This window comes from Pelobates fuscus, chromosome 8, assembly GCF_036172605.1.
Source record: "Pelobates fuscus isolate aPelFus1 chromosome 8, aPelFus1.pri, whole genome shotgun sequence".
Taxonomy (NCBI): Eukaryota; Metazoa; Chordata; class Amphibia; order Anura; family Pelobatidae; genus Pelobates; species Pelobates fuscus.
This window is the reverse complement of record NC_086324.1, coordinates 47,188,157-47,205,728: the sequence shown is the minus strand read 5'-3', so window position 1 is coordinate 47,205,728 and position 17,572 is coordinate 47,188,157. Positions and strand designations below refer to the sequence as shown.

General features: G+C 38.3%; 1 protein-coding gene across 2 annotated transcripts in view; it reads left to right on the top strand.

Annotated features, from left to right (window-relative positions):
- The window catches only part of SESTD1 (SEC14 and spectrin domain containing 1), a 130,929-nt gene extending 116,067 nt beyond the window's left edge, over positions 1 to 14,862 (top strand). For both annotated transcript variants that reach the window (XM_063428674.1, XM_063428675.1), the window contains exons 10-18: positions 2,047 to 2,169; positions 3,095 to 3,289; positions 4,169 to 4,283; positions 5,100 to 5,259; positions 6,271 to 6,352; positions 7,084 to 7,206; positions 10,150 to 10,341; positions 12,567 to 12,688; positions 14,022 to 14,862. In XM_063428674.1, the coding sequence (XP_063284744.1) occupies positions 2,047 to 2,169; positions 3,095 to 3,289; positions 4,169 to 4,283; positions 5,100 to 5,259; positions 6,271 to 6,352; positions 7,084 to 7,206; positions 10,150 to 10,341; positions 12,567 to 12,688; positions 14,022 to 14,151 (1,242 nt within the window). In that variant the 3' untranslated portion in view covers positions 14,152 to 14,862. The remainder of the gene's footprint in view (positions 1 to 2,046; positions 2,170 to 3,094; positions 3,290 to 4,168; positions 4,284 to 5,099; positions 5,260 to 6,270; positions 6,353 to 7,083; positions 7,207 to 10,149; positions 10,342 to 12,566; positions 12,689 to 14,021) is intronic.
- Positions 14,863 to 17,572: the final 2,710 nt, after the last annotated feature.

Sequence of the window (17,572 nt, the reverse complement as noted above, 5' to 3'; positions counted from 1 at the left end):
AGCATTAGTTCAGAAAGGGTTACTCGTTGTGCTAGTGAAATCCTGTGATATTTTTTTTTTTGGCCTGGTAACACGCGGTGTGGGAAGTGCCTTTTACAGTTATTAGAGATGTCATTCTGCAATAGTTTGCACTGACAAAGCTACTTAACCTAGAAATCGTAATCCTGGGCCGCTGTCTGAGCATCTAATACAGCTATAAAAATAGTGGTTTTATAAGTGCCAAGTTAGACAGACGAAACCTCGTGTAGCAACAGTACATGTCACATGCAATAAAGAAATATGATGTCTAGAATTAGGTTGCAAATCCTCTTCCTCTGTGATGCGATAGTAAAATGTATAACAGTTTAACCCCTTAAGGGCACATGATGGTCTACTCTATACTACCATAACAATCTGCTTTTAAGGATCCCAGTCCACAATGGAAATCACTATTCCTGTAACCAGCAGCAAAGCATTACAGAGCTGCCTGGGCTAAATAAACAGGACATTCCATGCTGCTAAAGAATCGGGGACCAGATTGTGATTCCTTAAGGAATTAAATAAATGCTATGTATTCGTACAATGTATGTGTATTATTTTTTTTAAAGCCCCAGGAGGTTATGCAGCATTATACACTTATAGATGAATATATGGTTATGTACTGGAAACATTGTATACATTTTACATAGGTAGCGTTCATATTGGGACCCCGCTTTCTTAATTCAGTCTAGTCAGAAGTGATGGTCGATGGGGACTGAAGTTAAGTAGACTGCTTATAAATGAAAATCCAGTTTGTGTGGAATGAAATTAGACATGCTGCAAGTTGGATGAGGAAATTGACGTTTCAAGAAGATTATCAGTGAGATGGGTCACTACGTTTCTCCGACTAGATGGGTCTTCAGAGAACATTTTGTTATAGATTGTGTGTGATAGTCTGATAGAACTAGGCTAGGAATTACAGAGGGTCGCTGCAGAATGAAAAATGTCCTCTAGAGGGCAGCGAGGGATTTATGTCAGAAGTAGCAAGGTGTAAGCCATGGGCACAGCAAGCCGCTGAGATCATTTGGAGACCAGTTAAGAGACTTATGGTTTAAATAGCTCCTTAGTGATGTCTTGCCTGCTGGCATGTGAGGGATCATGTTGTGTATGCATGTGTGTGTCATACATGGATGGTGAGCATTGAATTTGTTAATGCATGTTGCTTAAAGGAACTATTGTGTTAGGATTACAAGCATGACACGAGCATGATTTACTTACCTTATTTCTCATGCTGTGCTGGTCTCGACTCCGCTGGTCCCGTCTTCGTAGCTGAGAAAATCAATTTTGATGATGTCGGCTAATCCAATGCTTTCCTATAGGAAAGCATTGAGAGGCTATTGTGTGTGCACAGCAAAATGCCGCACTGCTCCAATCAGCATCTCCTCCTTGATATGCTTTGAATCAATGCATCTCTATGGAGATTGTTCAGTGCCTCCATGCAGGAAGCACCTCTAGTGGCCATCTGAGTGACTGCTAATAGAAGTGTTACTAGTCTGCAATGTAAACTGTTTACATTAAAAAGCCTAAAGGGACAGGCTATATAAACCATTAGTTGTACTAGTGACTATAGTGTTCCCTTAATTACACCATGCTAGGCTTTTTGTATTTCCGGGAGACTGGGACTATATAAGGTTAGTGCTGGCACCCAGTGATGCTACACATGTCATACCAAATAGATAAAGGCGAACCAGAAAAGGTGTCTTTGAGGGACAAAAGTAAAACTGTATTAATTTCTATCACCAACTTTGCACATGTTAAAAAAAACTAAAAATCAAAGCAAACACTTTTTGTATTTTTACTTATATTGTGCCATAGAAATGGCTAATATCTGTGCTGTTCATGTATCTCTGGTGTTTTTCTTGTTTGTTCAACTCTTCTCTATACGGGAGAACATGTCAAACGCCTGGATTTCTAAAATATTAAATACTTTTGTATGCTTTCGTATCTTTAGTGACTCCTACCTTCTATAAAAATGTGTCTGGCTGTAAAGTACATTTGCTTTAACAGACCTGTTTGTCTTCCATTCAGGTTGTGAACTGGTTGGAAGGACCAGGGTCTGAACAGCTACGAACCCAGTGGGGAATTGGAGACTCAATCAGAGCTTCTCAGGCTTTACAACAAAAGCACGAGGAGATTGAAAGTCAACACAGCGTAAGGCTTCCTTTACAAAAGCAAAAGCACTTTCTAATGTTTAACAGAACATACACTGTACCTGTCGTCATGAAAATAATTACAGGAAAGCACTCTATAGAGCTCAGGATCCCAACATTCCAGAATTTAGAAATGTGTCAATTCTGTTTCTTTGGGAACTCTGGCAGAACCAGCCATTGATGAGCTGTGAGGACCAAGTTGGGAACCACTGATATGCAGATAACAACTCTAGCTAAGCAGTGCTGCTCAAATTGCTTGCAAACACCTACAGGGTTATTTACTAACATGGGAAAATTCCAAAATTTCAGACCAAAATAGCTGGATTAGAAAAATTCTAAAAGTAAATTCTGTTTCCAGTTTGGATAATTTGGTCTTACATTTCAAATTCACTTTGAATTCTTCACACAGTATTTCACTAAAGTGAGAATTCAAGGTGAATTCAAAGTGAAATTGAAATTTAAGGCCAGAGTAGCCAAGCTAAAAGCGTAGCTGGCTTTTGAGGTTAAATTTGAAATTCGCTTTGATTTTTCTTTTTTTAAAATAACCCTGTAAAGTGAGAATTACCAGAAATTCAAAGAGAATTTTAAATGTAAGCTCAAAGTTAGCTATGCTTATCCAAACTGAGAACATAATTGACTTTTAGAATTCTTCTAATTCAGCTATTTTGGTCTAAAATGGTGAAATTAACTTTGAAATAGATTTAATTTTATTCTAAATTTAATTTGTGTGTTATCTGAACCTACATATAAATAAAAAGTACTATCCCGGTGTTCTGGAACTGACAAATTCTTTCGCAATAGTATACAGACAAAATTGGGCACAAAGTGTTTGTGACAATAAATTTGCCGAGCAGATTTATGAATGGCGTATCCTAAAGAAGCCGGCATTATCACTTCAAAACGACCTTTTTATGTTGTATTTATAGGAATGGTTTGCAGTGTATGTTGAACTGAATCAGCAGATCGCCGCTCTGCTTAATGCCGGAGATGAAGAGGATCTGGTGGAGCTGAAGACTCTACAACAAAGACTTAGTGATGTTTGTTACCGCCAGGCCAGCCAGTTAGAATTCCGGCAAAACCTACTTCAGGCAGCACTAGAATTTCATGGGGTGGCCCAAGATGTGAGTATTTAAACCAGCATACAATTATCTTAAACAATACCTTTAGCAGTTGTACATTTTGATACATTTGGTATGTTTTATGGCAACCACTGTGTGGATACTGTGTTGCATTTTTTTGTACAATACAACACGTTTCTTCTTATTAATCCTAAATAATAATTTCTGTCAGATAACACACCATTTCATCATAAGGTGAAATATGTTTCCACAATGTAGCCCTGATCATACCGAGTCCCACTGAAGTAATGTAATGTACAATTATATATGTGCAGTATTAACCCCAGTGTTTGATAAAAAATAACTATCCAGTCATTTTTGTATGTTAAAGTTTAAATTGTGCTGTACAAAATATATATTAATGCTAGGTATAAAAAAAAAAAATCCTCCACTTGTATATTTCTGAAATATACAACTAATATAAGAATGACCGTACGGCTAGCAAGACAATCATATGGGGTGCAAAATTTAAATAGTGTATCATTAAATAAACTTTTGTATCGACATGTACACGGGTCTGCTATTGAAAAATGTTTATTGCGATTTTGCTTTAGGACTTTTTTTTTTTATTTATCAGAAGATCAGTAAAACCCTGCTCTTGGTTTGACACATGTCCAATTTGGATCTTTGAGATTTAAGAACTAGAGGTGGCAGCTCTGCAGGATGCATATTGAAAGCATCTCAAAACGAACAGTCAAAAAAAATCTTTCATGTGATTCCTAAATTATCAGATCGCTGAAAAATTTGGTTCAGGGATTGCTTTTATTCCTATATATCTAAATGCATTATCCCTGATCGTTATCAATTACCGCCCTCATAGATCACTGAAATGACACCACCAGATATCTAAATATATTTTACTGTATTTTGTTTTATCCACAGTTATCACAGCAGTTGGATGGCTTACTGGGGATGCTGTGTGTGGACGTGCCCCCTACAGATGGAGCAGCGATCCAGCAAACCTTAAAACTGCTTGAGGAGAAGCTCAAGAGTGTTGGTAAGGAGTCGGACGGTACCTTTGTTTCCTTCATATTGCAAGGACACCAAGACACATGCTTAATGCAAAGCATGGCACGGTGCAGGGAAAAACTATATTAAAACAGATCTGTTGTGCTTGGTGCCACGCTATTCTAGTCATTGCAGGTTTTTTAAAAACGACTAAATCGGGCCAAACTGGTGGGAATAGTTAACGCTTTCACTGACAACATGTCTCCTATACAAACAAATCAAAAATAAAGATTATTTAGGCTTCTGTAAAGTTATTGGTTCAAATGTTAAACAAGGGTTAATGCCATGAGTTTTGGAGTTCATCTAGCTATCAGTCCCCAGGTATTGCTTTTGTACAGTAGTTTTACTTTTCTTCCATAGATAGAAAACAAACCTTTATTCCAGGTATCTGCAAGAAGCCCGTATAGATGTGTGATGAGCTAATGGTACATGTTACATGTGAAGGTGATCAGTAACATGGCAGTAGAAACGTTGAGGGTGATTTATCAAGGCATCACGGGTGCTATTTTGGGTGTAATGTACTAAATGTTTAGAGACATTCTATTGGTTTCCATGGTTAATGTCTCCTGTTTAGCATTTTGCCCCAGAACTTCATGTGGTTTTCCCTTGATAAATCTCACCCTATGTCTTTTGTGCCAAACATGCTAGTTCCATACAGCAATGCCAGATATTGTACTGGTGCTTTCAGAGTCCTTTTAAGTCTGCTATGTGTAAAATCTTGCCCATATACTTATTTGTAGAAATGTATACGAAAGTTTCACATCCCAGATTTATTGTTTTACATGAGACTTTATCTTGACTTTAGATACAGGCCTCCAAGGTCTACGTGAGAAAGGTCAAGGTCTTCTAGATCAAATTACAAACCAAGCTTCTTGGGCTTATGGGAAAGATGTTTCTACTGAAAACAAAGACAATGTCGATCACGTTCAAGGAGTAATGGAGGACATGCAACTTAGAAAGCAAAGGTAAGCTGGCTTGATATGCAAAAGGAACAGCTTTCATATTGTTGAAGTGGCCTAAGAATCCAAATCTGTTTTGCTGTAAATCACCAGGCAATTCATAGCACATAGTGAGAACATGGTTCCTGCATAGTAGTTCTCTTTCAAGTAATAAGATATCCTGGGTTCTAATTATTGTAACTGATAAAAACAACAGAACGTTGGTTACCAAATAGCAAGTGATAGCATATTTGCAACAGTTAGGAAAACAAAAAAATACTGGCATTAATCAATTCTGACTTTTTTTGCGTAGCCTAAATTTGACATTTTCAGTGTCATTTTGCCACATTTCAGTCTTTGGTGGATAAAGTTATTTGATGCAGAAATAGAATGTAGTGAATGCATTTGCTGCAGATATCTTTGTGTTTATGTAATACAAACATTTTTTAATAAAGCGGTATACTAAGTGCCATATTCTCTGCAGGTAACTCTAGTGGTTATGGTGCTTACATGCCTTTAATGCTGTCTCACAGACCTGTGTTAAACCGATTTTTAGTGATTGGACACAAACGTAGAGGCCTTTGGGCATGTGTGTCTTAGCCTGTCAGATGGTACATTGCTGTTTGCAGAAGGTCTGCACTAGCATATCAGTTGTGTCCAAATTTGCATGGCATTCATTGGCTTAGTTTGTTACTTAGTGTTTTAGCCCCTTAAAGGCCAAACACCTGCCAGGCATGTCTTGATATAAATGGATTTCCCCAGCTCTTAGTTTCTCAAGCACTATAACTACTTCATTAACCTGTAGTGATTATGGTGATGGTAGGCTGCAGTAGCTGTACCATGGTTCTGGGTCAAGCAGTTTTTTGAACATAGTTTGTTCTAGAACCTCCTGCCACCCTAGCCACTACAACAACATTTAGCAATTATGGTGCTCCATTTAAGGATTTATTAAATCTCTGAAAAGAACACCCAGTACACCCACAAGCTTCAGTTTGTGAGGAGATACATTGTTTTAATCCTTTTTGACGATCCTCCCAGGTGTGAAGACATGGTTGATGTCCGAAGGTTAAAAATGCTTCAGATGGTTCAGCTATTTAAATGTGAAGAAGATGCAGCTCAGGTAATTTCCATTAACATCAAATCAGACTACTCCTCTAGACTGTTTGATAATGTTAAACAATATTTTTCCACCCTACCTGTTGGTGTGAGCTTTTTTTTTTTTTTTTAATAATAATTTTTTTTTAGCTACGTTTTCTTAGATTTAATTAAACACAATTAAACAAGATGATAAATATTTAGCTAAAATAGATAAGCTACAATCATACAAGTTAAATGAAAACAGACAAGAGCAGAGATGTACAACTATACTTCTGTACAAATAAAAAAAGTTTTAAATATGAAACGAACATTGTATACCACATTCAGAAAGGAACACACTTTATAAATGATACAAACATTGTAGTAAATGTAAGGCTAGCTTTGTTTTGTTTTCTTGTTTAGTTTTTATTTTTTTATTTTTTTAAATGCCTGTGTTTGCAATCAGGGCAAACTAAAGCCAAGCTTTATGCTGTCATCAAAGGTGGACATTGGTGGTAATGAAAGTTAAAGGAGCATTCCAATTGCATAAGTTACATATTTTTGACATGCTGAACAGCAATCCTGGCTACCTATACCAGGACAAAGTTCTGGTACTTGGTGTAGGCAATGCCAGGTATATCCCTATGCACAGTGGAGATATCTTGTCCATGTAGTACAGAACTCAGTAACAATAACGTAAACATAATTTATACTCCATTTAGTTGTTTTTTGTTTTTTCTTCTTCTTAATGTTTAATTATTTCTGTTTTCCCAGGCAGTAGATTGGCTGAATGAATTGTTAGATGCACTATTAAAGACTCATATTCGATTGGGAGACGACCGACAAGAAACTACAACATTGTTAGAAAAACACAGAAAATTTGTTGACGTTGCCCAGGTAACATTTTTCTATTTTTTTTTTTTTTTATTTCATATGTTTACTCGAGCCAAAAATACTAGCAAAGCTGACTAGTTAATGGGAGAGTATGTGGCCAGTTTAGATACCTTGGGTATTTATCTTAGTCGTCTATGGTTATCATCTTCTAGGCAGGTGGACTAGCATTGATCTCCGAACTCTCCCAGTTCCTACGTGGAATCTCCATCGGCTTTTCTGGTTTTGTGACCGGTCTGCATTTTTTTTTTTTTTATCACATTCTTCATTTTAGGAGGAGATATTGCAGATTGCAGTTATGACAGTCAGGGCAGCATATTCACCTTCATAATAGTCTTCTTCAGTACCATAAATGCCAGAACTCTGCAGCATAATATAATCAAGAGGACATCTGCACAAAAAATTATTCAGAGTCAGTGGCTTATTGTAATGATTCTTTTTGGGAATTAGCGACATAAGGACGCATCATTTTCTAAAAGAACACTTAAAGGGACACTCCAGTGCCAGGAAAACAAACCGTTTTCATGGCACTGCAGGTCCCCTCTCCCTCCCACCCCCCCATCTCAGGTTGCTGAAGGTGACTTACCGGAGTCCAGCGCCGATGTCCCTCGGCGCTGGTCCAGGGTCCGCCCACACTCCTCCCTCACCGACGTCATACGGCGGGGGAGACCGATTGCGCATCCGCGCCTGCCGGCGGGGTGAGACCTAATGCGCATGCGCAGCAATGCAGTGCACGCACATTAGACCTCCCCATAGGAAAGCATTGAAAAATGCTTTCAATGCTTCCCTGTGGGGATTTAAGCGACGCTGGAGGTCCTCACACAGCGTGCGGACGTCCAGCGACGCTATAGCACTGAAAATCTGTGCTAGAAACCCGGAAGTGCCCTCTAGTGACTGTCTAGTAGACAGCCACTAGAGGAGGAGTTAACCCTACAAGGTAAATATTGCAGTTTCTGAAAACTGCAATATTTACAGTTGCAGGGTTAAGGGTAGTGGGAGTTGGCACCCAGACCACTCCAATGGGCAGAAGTGGTCTGGGTGCCTGCTGTGTCCCTTTTAAGTGAAGAAATTCAGTAGCTGCTAAAAGATCTGGCAGTTTAACCCCTTACTGACAGTCAAGGTGCGGGGGACATCACCACCAATACAGCGCTTAGTGACAGCCGACGCATTCAAGCCTTTTCAAGGCTCCCGTAGAAACTAAGCAGTTGCTTGATGCTTTTAGAGGCTGCACCAGACATCCAGTCATTGTAGCACCATAGCAATTCTGTTTTCAAATATAGGAGGACATTCTAATATCCATAAAGTACTTATACAATTATTTTATATCTCAGCTGCCAACATATAAGGGGACAACATGACGTACAATACCGAACTACTAGAAGAGCAATATCGAATAGATTTGTTACACAATCGAAACACAACATGAAATTTACTTTTGATTGCATTTTTTTTTTTTAAAGGGATACTCTATACACCATAACCGCTACATATTTATTACGGTGCCTGGAGTCTCTTGAAGCTGTCCCAGGGTAAGCAGTCAAACTGTTTGCAAATGGCTTGTTTGCGAATGGCTTAACACTTAACTTGTTATGTTCGGTCTTTGCGGTCCTCCATTTGCATACCATGCTAACATTGGAGATTATTCATTGGCTAAGAACATTAGCCCACTCTAGTGGTTATGGTGCTTAGAATGTCCTTTTAAGTAATCCTGTAAAATTAGGCAAATGTAATTTGCAATTCTTTTTGATAAAATGTCTGTCACTCGAGTATTTCTTTACATCAGTATGTTTAAAGCAACCTTTTCAGTCGATAAATATTAATTTAACATAATCTGTCTATAATTGGGGGTTTAATTGTGTTTTTGAGCCTGAAAGTGGCTATTTTTCACAGTTGTTAAATGAGAAATTGCTGGCAGCTAATGAAGGATTGCCTGAGTTGAAAGCTGAGTGCTAGGCCTTAAAGGGGTTGCTCCAGCCATGAATGCCCCTCTGTGTGAAGAAATAGGCACACAATTGATATTGGCCAAGCTGGAACTCTTGGCTGCACATACAGACTCCTGGCACCATAACCACTTTAATTTACTGAAGTGGCCATGGTGTTTGGAGAAACCCTTTAATTGGTGTCTACATAGATCTTAGGATTGCACAGAATCTGTCAGGCATTTTGTATCATCTTTACTCTAATGCCTTTCATATTGAATGATTATATGTACGTGTATATGGCCAGTGTGTAAATATGTATGTATACAATGATCAGAATTGTAGTATCTGTGGAGCCTGCACCTGTCTGAATTTTTTTAACTGGGCTGATCTGACGGACTGGGAGCTCCCGGAAAACAAAATCACTATGATTTATTTATCAATTCAAAACGAAGTAACATTCTTAAAAGAACACACAGGACCCCCTATAGCACTTCAGCGTGCTGGCGTGCTTTATGTGTGAAGAGTGTGTCCTCCTATTTTTCATTGAAAGACGTCTCGTTGAACTGCATTGGAAAGTCTGTGATTAAAAAGCCACAGAAAGTCTGGGTTAGGGAAGATCTGAAGCTTTTTAAAGCTGGTTTTAGATATACCCCCAATTAAAAAAATTGGGGTATGTATACTAAACAGTGATTTTAAATATTTGGGTAGTGGAGTGTCTCTTTAAATATGAAATGCCAAATTTGGCATTTAACCCAAGGTTTCCCACATTTTGCTTACCTATATAAAACACAATTTTATGCCATAAAGAAAGCATTTTCCTTCTCCCAGTAAATTAAACGATTTTGCTCATAATTCTTTGAATTATTCCATCAGTAGTGTCCATACTTTTTTTTTCCCGATAATTTTCTATTTTCAATGGAAATCAAAAAAACATGTAAAAGACTAAATTTGTTAGGCTTACTCTTCAATCTTGCAATAGTAGAAATGAATTATCTTTCTATACAAATCCTTGATTTCTGTATTGCAGAGTACCTATGATTATGGCCGACAGCTACTGCAAGCCACTGTTGTATTGTGTCAGTCTCTGCGATGTACGTCAAGGTCATCAGGAGACACGCTCCCGAAGCTAAACAGAGTATGGAAGCAGTTCAACATAACCTCAGAAGAGAGAATTCAGCGGCTAGAAATGGCTCTTGCGTTTCATTCAAACGCGGAAAAGGTTAGACACATTTGCATCTGACCCACGCCGTATAATTCTGTTGAAAAGGTCACACATATTTTACATAGCGTTTCTTGCTGGTTCGTACTGTCAGAATGCAGTGCTTTATAATCTTCAGCAGCGTATAGAATTGAAATAAGCCTTTGTTTTATAGTTTGGCTTTGTGTAATGCAATTTACATTAGTTTTGCTTTTACTATTCTTAGATTTTATTTCAAGTAGTTGCATTTAAGAGTTTTCTGTTGCCTTTACATTTCTAAGACATGTATATGCATAAATGGCTATATTGGTTATGGTGCCAGCAGTGTCGTGCCCAGTATAAGTAGTCAAACCATTCACTAACAATGGGACTTCTTACCTCCTGTGCTGCCCCCTGCCTCTGCCACCTCTTTTTACCTGAGCCATATATGCAGGGAAGCCATCAGGGGGTGACAACAATGACGGTTGCCACGGCCCTGGAGGGCCCTGCTGCCTTGGCCCCATGTGTAGCGGCGCATCTGCCACCGGGGCCTGCACGTTGATAGGGCCCACCGGGTGGCCCAAGCATTTAGGGCCACCCACCCGATAAGCCTTATATCTTTAGGGGCCTGGTCAGCGTTGCGGCCGTGTAATAGCGTGGCCGGGCCTCTTTCAGTATGTGTGTGTCAGGCATGCACACATGTAGGCATACATACTGTTTCAGTATGTGTGTATCAGTGCGTATGTTTGTGTCTGTGTATTCCTGGGGGTGGGATTTGGAGGCGGGCCCTGGGGGGCGAGCTTGGATGCTCTCCAAGCCAATGAGCTAGGACTGCACACCTTAGCTCAGGAGAGCTAATGAAGCTCCTTGCAGAAGCTTCTGGCTTTCATTTCTGACAGTAGCATTGGCAGGGAAGGGTACCTGGTGCACACTAGGTAAGAAGCCATTAACAAATGTCTTTATTATACTCTTGGTAATAACACATTTTTGGATCTCTTTTACAACAATTCTCTCCATAATGCCTTAAAAGGAGGGAAATCAACTCCATTTACAGTGGGCCATCAGGGGTGACTCAAACTCATTACTTTTGTACTAATTATTTCTGTAATGCAATATGTTTAATTAAAATATGCCAAATGACCTGCATTCAAAGGAATATTCCAGATGCAATGAAATTGTGGACAGTCTTTTCAATCCAATCTGTAAAAGTAGTGTGTGCATGAAGGGGGTTCTTACATCAAATGTAATGCTTCCTCTGATTCTCTGACATTATTTTTGTTTCCTAATGGTATCAATAGAGCTCATTGCAATTACCCAGTGCTCCCCTGTTTTATTTATTGAGAGCCACTTACATACATCCAGTACACTTGCTGTTGGTGTCTGTTTGCTTTGAACATTAACCTTTAAAGATGCGTTGCATGTGTGTGAGCAGAATATACAAGGCACATATGCAAGCCTAATACACAGCATGTCAGTAGTCCACATATAGTCTTCTTCTGTATATTTTAATAGAAATCACAGTGCAGTCCTGCATGGGATTTAATGTGGGACATAAGCATATAATGGGAGTCCAGAAAGTGTGATAACCACTTCTTGATGTCAAAGGAGGTGTATCCAAGCCTAAAAAAAAGCTCTTGGGTGAATAAATCCATGCTGTAGTATACCTTTGGGTTTCTCCAAACACCATGGCAAATTCAATGTGTTGAAGTGGTCATGGTGCCTCAAGTCTGTATTTCCCTGTAAACACCCTGCACAGCATTTAAGCCCTTTGCTACCCGAGGTATAATTCAGCCTCTAGCAGCATCACTTGGACGTAATCAACCAACCTGGTCAATTCTGTGCTTATTTCTATGTACGGAGGGGAATTCATTGGCTGAAGAGTGCTCAGCTGACACTATCAGTCAATGAATGGCCAATGGGATTAGCATTGAGCTTCTGCAGCTTTTCAGAAGCCGAATGCACATCACTGGCCATTAGAGGACCTTCAGCACCCGGTGGAGACCCCAGGTAAGGGGGCGAATTATTGCACTATTAATGGGGAACAGGGCGAGGGCACTTCTCATATTATAACCACTACAGCTGTCAGTGTAGAGGTTATGATGCTTGGACTAACCCTTTTCCAAAAAAAATTAATTAAATATCAGTTTCAAAATGACTGTTTTTGAATACATCAATGTATAATTGTTAAATTATCACACGTTGTACATGCATACAAGTAAAAGGTTCACGTGAAGCTTTGTGTTTGACTGTTCCATTTCTTATTGCAGATTTTACAGGATTGCCCAGACCTTCCAGAATCTGTAATGGATTTTGAGCAATTTGATGAAGTTGAAGCTATTGGGAAATCCCTTCTGGACCGATTAACAGTGCCTGTTGTATATCCTGATGGGTATGTTACTATTACTTTAAAGGGAAACTATAGTGCTAGGATGCAAAGTGCCCCGTTGCTTGCGGCTCCCCAACACACACACCCCCCTCTCCCCCCCCGAGATGTTAAACCCTTTTGTCACTTACCCGATTCCAGCTCCTTCTGTGCCGACAACAGCCGGCCGGTGAGACCTAATGCACATGTGCGGCAAGCGCCGCAATCACAGGAATTTCCCACAGGAAAGCATTGCTTCAATGCTTTTATATGGGGATTTTTCTGACACTGGATGTCCTCATGCAAAGCATGAAGATGTCCAGCGTACTCATATAGTGGACCAAAAGTCCTCTAAGGGTGCAGAAGTTTCTCTGTCTGGTAGACCGCCACATATAGATGGAGTTTATCCTGCAAGGTAATTATTGCAGTTTATCAATAACTGCAATTATTACAAATGCAGGGTTAAGGGGACAGATACACTGGACCCAGAAGGTGTCTATAGTGTCCCTTTAACAGTGCCTGTTATCTATCCTGATGGGTTTGTTATGGTTTCTTTATCTCTCTGGTGGTGGCAGACACATGTAAGAGGCAGTTATAATGTGATATAGCTCAGTGAATTTGTCTTCAGCCACAATAGACACTTTATTATCATAAAGGCAGCCTTTATCAAGCTAAACCTGATAAAGGTGAAGGTTGTAAATTACTATGTTGTGTGTGTGTGTGTGTATATATATATAGATAACCATATAGTCTGGGGTTCTTTCCACTGAGTGTATCTGGACCAATTTATTATCTCATAAGCAGCCTTATCGACTTGATAAAGGCTTCCCAGTGATCCAAAACACTTCTGTTTCAGTAAGTTTCCATGTTTTTATTATTTTTTATTAGTCACTGTCTGTACATTGCTCTGGAGGAGGAATGTGGCGTTTCTAGATTGTGTGTACCACCAGGAGAGTATTGTTTTAATTTTGGAGTGTGATTTCTCTTTCGGTTTGTGTCTGATGAATAATATCTGGACTTCGAAACCTACTTAGAAAACAAGCATCAAGCTATGTACATTTCCTGTTTAAATATTTTTACATTATTTTATTGCATAGCAAAATAGCGTGAGCTCACAGAAAATCCAGAGCTCTAATCTAGATCCCGGTAAAACATAATTTTACTACAAAAAAAACACAAATATGCACATTTTATGGTACTGTATATTGTTTTATTTACAAATTAATACAGTTCCATATTTGCATAGTATGATATATATATATATATATATATATCTTAACATATTTTGTAGTTAAAGATTATTTACTATGTGTGTTTGTCATTACATGATTTATACATTACGTTTTCTTTTTCGCCATAGATCTGAGCAGTATTTTGGAAGCCCCAGTGACATGGCTTCTACAGCAGAACACATCAGGGAACAAATCAAGATGATTTGCCTAAAAAAACAGCAGCTCCTGGAGTCCAATATGTCCTCAAGGGAGAGCTAATAGACTTTGCTTTGGCCAGTAAAAAGGCTGCAGGTTGAAGACAGCATGTCGTCGGCATAATGCAACATTCAGTATACTCCCATTAAAATTCATTTCACCAACATCGTCTCAATCTAAACATTCTCTGTGTATTGTAACATTTTCCATTATGAGCCTTACTTATATAATGTGCTGTGAATTTATAAACTCAAAGTATCTTAAACAAAAGTGTAATTGTTGCACTGAACACTTCCTTGGCCCTTAAGCGTTCATACGGTAACTGCAACACCCGGCTGGTTAATGTGTTACAAGTGCCTCTGATTAGCACGCAGGCTGAAAGCTTTATATTATATGGCAGTTAATTCTTAGTTAAGCGGGTTGACAAAAGCTTTTATTGGTGCTACCAAAAAGTGAAGGATTTCTCCATAATAATAATAATAATGTTAACATTAAAAAAAAAAAAAAATAATATGAAGAAGAGGAATGGGACAAGTGCTGACGCTGATCGGATAACTTAGTATTTTTAGGACGTGGGTAATTTCCCTGTTGTTTTTAGGCTGTAGCGTACTTCAACTTTTATCTAAAGACATTTCATTTTTTTTATTGTGCCATTATTATGCAACTTGTCCATTAGAACTTTGATATATCATGGTCATGAAACGGATGTTTTCTTACTTGTATGGAACAATGTATTTAAATCTGTTTGTGCTAAATAAAATCATGTTCGTAAGATTTTATATTTTGCATATTTAAGTCCAAGAAAGGCGCTTACATTTCTAAAAAATAAATAAATTGTAGACTACTTAAAAGGAAATATAGGATTGATAAATATAGGATTTAAATATTATGCAGCAAATACAGGAAACAAAAGTCAATACTCACATTGATTTACTGGTGTGGCATCTTTGCAAGTAATATGACTCTGATTAGTAAATAGGTAAGATAAGTATTTGTATAAACATTTGTACTGTCTCTGAACCACTGGGGGAAAAAAGTTAAATAAGAAAATTACACACATAAATATCTTTCCCATCATAGAGTAGATATACTTTTTCACCCCATCCATCGCTTATACATCACTTGTGAACATGTGGGAAGTGCTCCCACCAGGAATACAATATTGCATACATTTCAGACACATCTCGCTCAAACTTTTTACTGCACCACTTTGGCTCAATAAGAAATCAAATTAGACAAACAGGGTTAATCACTAAAGTGAGAATTGTTGCAGAGTTTCTGGCTTTTTATTCTAGTGTTTAAATCATTGCTCGCACCAAGGAGATCCAAGTACCAATAGATACCTGGGGCTATTCCTCTGTCAAGTGGAGTCATATTGAGTGGCCCAAGACGAGATCTACCTTCTAACTTCTACAGGTCGTAGTGGTTATGCAATATGAGTCTATTGGCGCCACCCCCTCGCTTTGTACCAAACCATTTTTGAGTTGTATTAAAATAAAAGGGCTTCTCCTGGTACCCAAGACCCAGCTCTCTGTTGCATCTCTGTTAATATGTACGTGAATTTCCACATCAGCTGTCCACCTATGGACCGCCAGAAAAGGCTGATGGTTCTAAGGACAACTTTGCCAAACGCTCCCGGCTTATCATTGCTTTCCAAAGATGGATGAACTAAAGTGGAAGTTTGCTTGTGCATTACCTAAGTTAGAGCAGAAAGTCAGAGCACAGTTCCTTTGATATGCTTTCATCAAACACAACACAATTAATTTGAAGAAATGGATATGCATATCTGGCTCCAACTCTGTTACTTAGAGAAAATGCTTATTTAATGTGTTTCCTTCATGTTTCCTTTGTTGATTAATGTAGCCTATGTTTGATACATATATGTATATATATATTTTTTTTCTTTTGAACTTTTTTATTATATGACATCCTATTGAAGAAGAAAAAAGCCTTTGAGTTAATGGATTATTTGCATCACTTAGAATTTTACATGATCTCTTTGCTTCCCTATATATTAAAAAATAAAAATGATACTTTAATAATTTATTATAAAGCAGGCTGGCTATGGACCTTAATACAATGTACAAGGGCCTTTCTATTTAGTCAGCAGTCCGCTAATGGATCTTTGATAGAGTGTATACTGGTCAGCAAATTTCACATAATGATTTAAAATGATACTTCAGATTTAAAAAACAAAACTCTTATGTACAACCGACATGCTTCAGAGGAATATCAAAGGCGCTTGCACACACCTTAATTTAAATATGGTTATTATAAATAGTGCATGTTTCGTACATGTGTAATGTTTCTGTTCAAAAATTAACCTTTAATACATTTATTTTTAAGAAACCTTTTTATTTTTTATTTTTTTACTATTATTATTGCATTATGATTGGCATATCAATACCATGGCAGATCTAATTCACAAAATACTTAAATATTCCAGTTATGAAATTATATTTTTTATTTTTAAACATCTCATGCTATAATATCAAACCATTCCATGGCAAGTGTACTTTGATAATCTTTGGTAGGTAAACTGAACAGTACCTCAACCAAAAAACAGGCTGAGGTCAAATTAAGAAGTTGTGATGTTACCTGCCTCGTCCGAAGTCCTAGTATTGCAGCACCCCACGGTTTTATACCTTAAGTCATTCCAATGTAAATGACACAGACAGTCCCATCAGGCAGGCTCTGTTGCATATGCTTTGGCATCATTCAATTGATGCTGGTCTATAGAAATGACGCACAGAGAAAGGATTGGGGGCACACCCGAGACCTGCATTTTGCATGAAAGGTGCTGCCGCAGTGACCAAACTTTATACATGAAAAAAATTGTTGTGGCGCACTCAGACTACAAAAAATACAAAACAAAGAAGGCTTCTAAATTGCCTATCTTTTTATACATATGGTATCTAGTAATATAATCACTTTCTGTTTAGATACATAGCTATTTTTCTGTTTGTTTCTTATGACACAGAAGGCCTTCACCTACTAATAATGTGTAATTTGTTCTAATACTATTATATTTATTTAATACACATATGTCTGAGTATATGCAAACACAAGAGTCTAATACCACAACTTCTGCGGACGAATAGAACTACCCAGTGGAACGCTCACGTTGTATGACGTGTTCCAATGATGCAAGTCACCCGACCCAGAAGTGCAGTGCATGACATATGATTTGGGACGCCTGATGCGTTCCAAGTGCAAACAGCCAGATCCGGAAGAGCCAGCAATACCCAGTTTAAAAAGACGCGGAGGAGGCTCCCCCATCACATACAGACTGAGGAAGCCCCTACCATAGGGTGAAACGCGTATCTGTCTTACTAGCCAGCAGCTTGTGTCAACATTGGATTTAGTTTTACTTATTTGGACTTTTTACTTTTGTCCAGTCTTTCTACTCTTTTTTTTTGCACACATATTTATTGTGTTGATTGGACCCAATAAAGCCTTTTTATACCAGAGAAGGTTCTCCTAT